The 6,797-nt window shown below is 47.3% G+C and overlaps 1 protein-coding gene across 1 annotated transcript; it reads right to left on the bottom strand.

The window, feature by feature from the left end:
• Nucleotides 1–1,651: 1,651 nt before the first annotated feature.
• Nucleotides 1,652–3,727, bottom strand: Nupr1 (nuclear protein 1, transcriptional regulator). The gene is made up of 3 exons (XM_027404656.2): nucleotides 3,528–3,727; nucleotides 3,039–3,182; nucleotides 1,652–1,879 (listed from the first exon to the last, which is right to left on the bottom strand). The coding sequence occupies exons 1-2, from the start codon at nucleotides 3,637–3,639 to the stop codon at nucleotides 3,052–3,054; spliced, it is 243 nt and encodes an 80-aa protein (XP_027260457.1). The 5' UTR covers nucleotides 3,640–3,727; the 3' UTR covers nucleotides 1,652–1,879; nucleotides 3,039–3,051.
• Between the last annotated feature and the right edge of the window lie 3,070 nt (nucleotides 3,728–6,797).

Genomic DNA, 6,797 nt, shown 5'->3' with positions numbered 1-6,797 from the left:
AGTAGGGTTTATGTGGAGAAGGGGCCAAAGGCTCAGCCTAGGGCTGGAGCTAGGGCTCTTTCCTCTCACTTTGGCCGGGGATGAGTATAAGTGATGCTTCTTGTTCATTTTTTCAGTATTCTCCCTCTCCTTCCTCTAATAAAACCCGCCTGCACCCAAGCTTGGGTTAGCACATGACTGAACAGCTAAGTATGGTATTTCCTGCTTCTCTTCAAGTTGGGTGCAGCATGTGACTAAACTGTGAGCAAGCACTGTATGTTCTACTTTCAAATGGGGCCCTTAAAAATGAGTAGGGAAAATGGGAGTGGTGATAAATGCCTGTAATCCCAGCACCCGGGAAGTCAAGGCTGGAGGACCACTGGAGTCCAGGAGTTTTGAGACCAGCCTGAAAAAGAGATCCTCGGTCTCAGAAAGGGGGAAAATATGTGTGGCTTCTTGTAACCTCTTTCCTGCCTTTCCACAGGCTGAGATGCAGATGTGATGGCAGCTACTAAAGCAGCTATTTGGGGCTTCAGAGTAGAAATGTATGGAGTGTGGCAGACAGTAAGCTAAAAGTAGCAGGAGCCCCAGTACAATAGAGTTGCCATCTGTAATTTAGGAATATTTACTCTTGGAGCTATTCTGTGTGAGAGAACTTTCTACCTGGTTTTGTCTCAGTGTCATTACAGCAGCCCTAACTCAGACCTCAGTAACTGAACACTTGGTTCCGACCATCTTCTCATTTGCTTCACTCTCCTGGAACTCTGGTCCTGAGAACCACCAAGAACCTTTACCCCAGTGGACCGGAACCCTGTCCTGGAAGCCAGCCTGTTATTACATGCTTGGATTTGAACCCTCACCCACTTAAAAAAAAAAATCCTCCCCATGTTTTTTTGTTTATTGGTTTAGTTTATTTTGTTTTGGAGACAGGATCTCTCTGTGTAACTCTGGCCATCCTGGAAATCACTCTGTAGACCAGGCTGGCTTCAAACTGAGAGATTCACCTGCCTCTGCTTCCCAAGTGTCAGGATTAAAGGCGTGTGCCTCTACCTCCCAGCCAATACTCCCCATGTTTTAAATCTTTGGTTGTTTCTTTTTTCATTTTGCAAATGGTATTAATAGTAACATTCTCTTTTAAAAAAGCAGTTTTATCTAAATATGACCTCATCCTGTACGAGAATGTGTAGGGGCTGGCCACAGTTTGTCTCCGGGGTAGCAATGCAAAGAAACAAAATAGTTTCCCACAAAGAGACCACAGAAAGAGGCACCCAAAAGTATCTGCATACATTACAGAAAGGTACCAGTACCAGGACCTGCTCAGTCTCCAGTCCTACACAACAAGGAAACTGCCATTCCAATACATACCCAAGAGAGACACTCCATGAACACATCCAGACACAAAACAGATGACACCACAAAACACAAGAAAGCTGTCGCTGTTATACTGTTTATTGTTGCTGCTCATAGTCCAATCCAAGACTAAACTTACAGCCCTTGTTTCCTCTTAGTTGACTTAAAAATCTCTAATTTTGGAGGTCACACAACAAGGCAATACATTACTGACAATACAAAGAAAAACAGTGAGTGGCAGTGGGGGTACCCAGCACTTCACCTAATGGGTGTAGGTGCGCTCCAATTTATGTCTGGTTTCTCTCACATTTCTTTTTGGGGGTACTAGTTCCCCCATTCTTGCCCTGATTGTTGCTCCGATCGTGCCCTTTTGCTGGATCTAGAAGGGCTTTTTTGGTGTCCCTTCTCTAGAACCTCACTTAGGTAGGAAAGAGTCAAACAGGTCTCTGTCTTTGCCTGTATCTCCTAATCTCTCCAAGGTCCTAATCCATTGCTGGGTGTGGTTGTCCTGTTTCCATTGCTGGGTGTGATGTCTGTGGTCTGGCCTCATCTGTGGAGAGAGAAAGCAGGTGGTGGAAGGGGCAGAGACCTGGGTTTGAATTCTGGCTTCCCTACTTATTTTTTCTGTAGCCTAAGTGAAGTACTTGACTCTGTTAAGATTCAGTTTCCCTTTCTGTAAGCCAAATTTCCTCCCAATTGGAAAGGCTCTATGGGAAACTTCCCCCATTCTGGTCATCAGAGTGGAACTCGGAGTTAAATACGGGTCTCATTCTTGCTGTAGATGACACCCTATTTTTTTTTTCTATTTACTGGAATGTGAGTGTGCATGCATGAGTATCTACACATGAGTATTCTCATATGCTTGGGTCTCTGTGAGCATGTGGAGGTAGGTCAGAGGATGTTGAGGGCATGGTCCTTGTACTCCCAGAGAAGCACTAAGAGAACCAGGAATGTTAATCACACAGGGTGTCTCCTCAATGGAGGAGATGAAATCAAATACCTGCATTCCATCCAGAAAGCTGAGAGTGGGTTTGTTAACAACCTGGTGACCAGGAGGCAGGCCTCACCCTAATTCCCCAAAGTGATTATCCCAGACTCTTCCCTCCCTAGACCATTACCCATCCTTGGGGGGAGATGTCACAAGTACTTTACAGCCTGCTGACCTCTATGCTGTTGGTCAGAGATCACACTAGATTCTAGGTCTTCTAGCTATAGAACCCATCCTCATGGTTACATGTACTTTGTAAAGGAGTCTCTACTGAGTCACGCTTTAAGTTTTATTGTGCAACTGGAATTGAACTGATTGGATTGATTGTTGCGTGGAAACCTTTTCCCAAATTGTACAGAGCTTAAAATAGGCTGACAGTGAACCGCCTGGTATTAGCCTCTCTGAAGCCTGATCCAGGTTGACAAAGTTGATCTGCACTAGGTTTTCGTTCCCATCTCTTCTCAGGCTCGATTCCCTGCCTGGATACCTGCAGGGTCCTCCTAAGGGGAGAACTTGCAATTGATTCTCTCCCCTTTCATCATGTGGGTCCCAGATGTCTAGCACAGGTTGTCACTGCTGGCAGCAAGTGCCTTTACCTACTGAGCCATCTCACCAGCCCAGGGCTTGCTTTTGATTCCCCACTTCCTACTCAATTACACTCTTAGGCCTGTCACCCTAAGCAAAGCCACTTTTACTGGCTCTCTGGCTCGTGACTCCTCACCTCCAGCTCTGCCTCAGCGCCAGGCCTTTTTCCTTTCAGAGTTCTGGAACTTGGTCAGCAGCTTCCTCTCATGCCCACCAGGGCTAGGGCGGTTGGTATTGGCGGCAGCTTCTCTCTTGGTACGACCTTTCCGGCCTCCCCCGACTGGTGGAGCAACAGGTAGAAGGGACACGGGCAGAGGAGAGGTGTGAGGTTCAGAGGACAGACAAATGCCTGGGGCATAGGGATGAGAAGGGCAGAACAGCCAGAGGGCAGCTGGTGGTCGCCCTGTGAGGTTGGGGCACTCTATCCCTGCTGTTTACTAATGTATAGAATGAGAGATGCTTAGAAGCGAGCCCTCAGAGCTGAGGAGGACAGAACTCAGTATACGAGGCTAGATTGGGTTTACTTTGGGGTAGGGAGCAGATTAGTTAGAGAAGGCAATCTGGGAGAGAAAATCCAAATCCAAGGAGGAGGATGAGAAGTCAAAGAGCTGCCCAGCAGGCCTACCGATATAAGGATGGGCCAGGCTGTACTGGTCATACTCATCCAGGATGTCATCTTCATCCTCTGGGTTTAGGGGTTGCTGGGAGGAGCTGGTTGTTGGTGGCAAGGTAGCCATCACCCTGCTCTGCCTTCTCCAAAGTCTTGCCTGTGTCTTGTTTTCCAGCTGTCTGCCCTCACCCAGTTCCCTCACCCCTGCTTATAAAGCTGTCTCCTCCTCAGACCACAGGCTGGCTCCCGCCCTTCAAGTCCTGTCTGATGCAATCTGGCCTTTCCCCAGAACTGGGCCCACAGACGCCAGCCCTGAGCAGAGAGGCACACCCTGCCCTTCCTCCTCCCTCACAGGGCTCACCCAGGCCCAGCTGTGTTTTTCCACATGGAAGACTCCTGCCTCTCGGGGAGGAGGGAGCAGACAGGATGTGGGCACAATCTTTGGCATGTTGGCCAGGGAGAGCAGAGGGCCTCAGATGGGCCACTCCTTATCATTTCAACCTCTGCCACAAGCCCTGCCTGGCTCTAGGTCATGGCTACACATTGCTCCCACCACCACTCTAGTCTGGTTCAGACTCAGGACTTGGTGGCAGCATACACCCTGAAAAAGGAGAGAGGAGGGGACAGTGACACGCTTCATGCCAGGTCAGCAGTTCCTATCCAGTCACACCCAAGGCTTCTATTTTTATGGAAAGTCCCCTTACTGTACTTCAATAGAGTCCCTAGGTACTTCCCCTCATCCAAGGAGATGCAGGCTAGCTAGCTGGTAGAGACAACAAACACCCTGGATTCAACACTCTGACCCCTAATCAACCTTCCTCTGCTCTTCCTTCTGACAGAGTCCCGTTATATAGCCCAGCCTGGCTCTTGAACTTGTAATTCTCTTGCCTCAGCATCCCAAATGCTTGAATTAGAAACTCAACAAGTCAGCTGAGATCCACTGTTTCCTGTGTGACCCTGGACATGTCACTCTCCCTCTCTGATTGTTCCAGTTTCCCCCTTTAACAGAGGATAACCCTACTGAAGGGACCAGACCCTCACCCAGTGCCCTGCTTTAGCAGCCATGACAGGCTGCAGAAAAGACCCAGCAAGATGTAGGCTTCTGACTCAGCACATGTACATGTTTGACCTTGCCAGACTGTGCTAGTCACTAGGAGGTCAGATACCCTCCACGTGGCAAGGAACCAATCAGAAGTTAGCTGGTAGGCTCTGGACATGCTTTACAGTAAAAGTGGCATAACAGTGGCATACAAAGTATAGCAACCGCCCTGGGAGGGCCATAACAACCCGTTGACCAATCAACACAGAATAGGTCATCCAAGCCTGGAAGTGCACCAATCCTGAGACTGTTGCATACCCTTAGACACTCCCGTCGCTCTCCCCAATAAATTCCCTGCCTCGAGGCCCCTTCAGGTCCTTCTCAGACCAACTACTGTGTTGGATAGATGAGGGAACCCAGTTAAGACAGTTAACTAGTTAAACAATAAAAGACTCTTTGCTTTTGCATTGGAATGGGTCTCGGTGATTTTGGGGTTCAGAATTTGGGCACACCTATCAATCTTGGTTGGTGAGAGTCTCCAGTGACATAATGCCTGGAAAGGCCCTTGCATTAGCTGCAAACAGCGTAAGGGTTTGTCCCAATTTCCCATGGTTTCCCATGCAGTGCCCTCACTGTGACAAAAAGAAGAGTGGAAAAAGAAGAATTTAGAATAAAATAAAATATTGTGGGCTCACAATATGGCTCAGTGGGTAAGGTACTTATCAACAAGCCTGGCAATCTGAGTTCAGGGGTGTCCAGGACACAGTGTCCCACATATTGTCCTCTAACCTTCAAATGCCCATACACACACATACAAATATATAAATGTGGCTTTTAAATGTTAAGTAAAATAATATATTGATGTGGAAGGCATGATGAAACAAACAGGTCTTTGTACGCCCCCACCCCCGCCCCATTTTAGGCATTCTTAATTTGTAGCTGTGGATAGCTTAGAACTCTCTCTGTAGACCAGGCTGGTGCTGAGCTTGGTGATCAACCTGCCTCTGCCTCCCGAGTGTTGGAATCAAAGGTGCACATCACCACATCCAGCCAGTATGAATTTAAGTATGAGTTAAGTATCAAGTGTTTTCCGTCCACACTGGCCTCCCCTGTGATGGATTATAGACAGGCATGTGCCACCAGTCTTAGAATTTTTGTTTTGTTTAAAGACTAGATCTTATCATGCTGCTCAGGTTAAGTCAATGTCCTAGGTTGAAATGATCCCCTTGCCTCAGCTTCCTGAGCAGTCGTGGCTACTAGTGTATGTATGTACACCATCATGCCAGGTCTTAGGTGGGAACTTGATAAAAGTTAATATGAATTTTAAGTTCAGAAAAGAAATATGTGAAGCCAGACAGTAGTGGAGCACACCGTTAATCCCAGCACTCAGGAGGCAGAGGCAGGCAGATCTCTGGTCTATAGAGTGAGTTCCAGGACAGCCAGAAATATACAGAGAAAACCTGTCTTGAAAAACTAAAAGAAAAAAAAAGAATCATATGAAATGGAGTTTTCTATTCTCTCTCTCCCTCCCTCCCTCTTTCTAATTGAAAAAAAAAAAAGTTTTCTGTCTGGAGAGATGACTGAGCAGTTAAGAACACAGGCTGCTCTTCCAGAGGACCCAAGCTCAATTCCTAGTATCTACATGGCAGCCAGAACTGTCTATAACTCCGGTCCTAGTGGCTCTGACACCTTCATACAGACATAGCAGGTAAAACACCAAAGCATCTAAAAAAATTTTTTTTTTTAAGTTTCATACAATGTATTCTCATCAAGGTTTCCCTTCCCCAACTCCTCCCAGATCCTCCCCGCTCACCCAACTCCATCACTCTTTCTCTCTTTAGGAAACAAACAGGTAAAGTAATCACAACCATAATAACCATGAGAAATATTAATGAAAAAATGTTAAAAGGAGGACATGACTGCTCCAAGGTATGGTTGGGGAGAGGGTTTATTGTAGATACAAGGGAAAGCACAGCCAGAGGTATCTGGAAGAGTCCAGACTGAACAACAAGGCCATGAGAGGAGAGAGGGGGAAGCAAGGGAGGAAGTGAAGAGAGACAGGAGAGGAGAGCTAAGGGAAGAGCCTCAGACCGTGTGGCCAAGAGGCAAAGAGAGTACCTGGAAACCTGGAGATCTAGAGAGAAAAAGGAAAAGAGACTGGTGTAGCCAAATGGCTGGGTTGTGTAGGAATCAGAGAAGCTTCGGGAAGGAAGCCCAGCCTGGGGCTGGAGGGTTAAGGGTAAGGC

This window comes from Cricetulus griseus, chromosome 3 (assembly GCF_003668045.3).
Source record: "Cricetulus griseus strain 17A/GY chromosome 3, alternate assembly CriGri-PICRH-1.0, whole genome shotgun sequence".
Lineage (NCBI taxonomy): Eukaryota > Metazoa > Chordata > Mammalia > Rodentia > Cricetidae > Cricetulus > Cricetulus griseus.
This window is presented reverse-complemented; position numbering and strand designations above follow the sequence as displayed.

What these genes read in the sequence shown, in the direction of transcription:
- Nupr1 (XM_027404656.2), bottom strand. Translation starts at nt 3,639, where the DNA reads ATGGCTACCTTGCCACCAACAACCAGCTCCTCCCAGCAACCCCTAAAC. An exon ending in CCTGGCCCATCCTTATATCG is followed by an intron (nt 3,183 to 3,527) that starts GTAGGCCTGCTG and finishes TTGCTCCACCAG; the next exon opens with TCGGGGGAGGCCGGAAAGGT.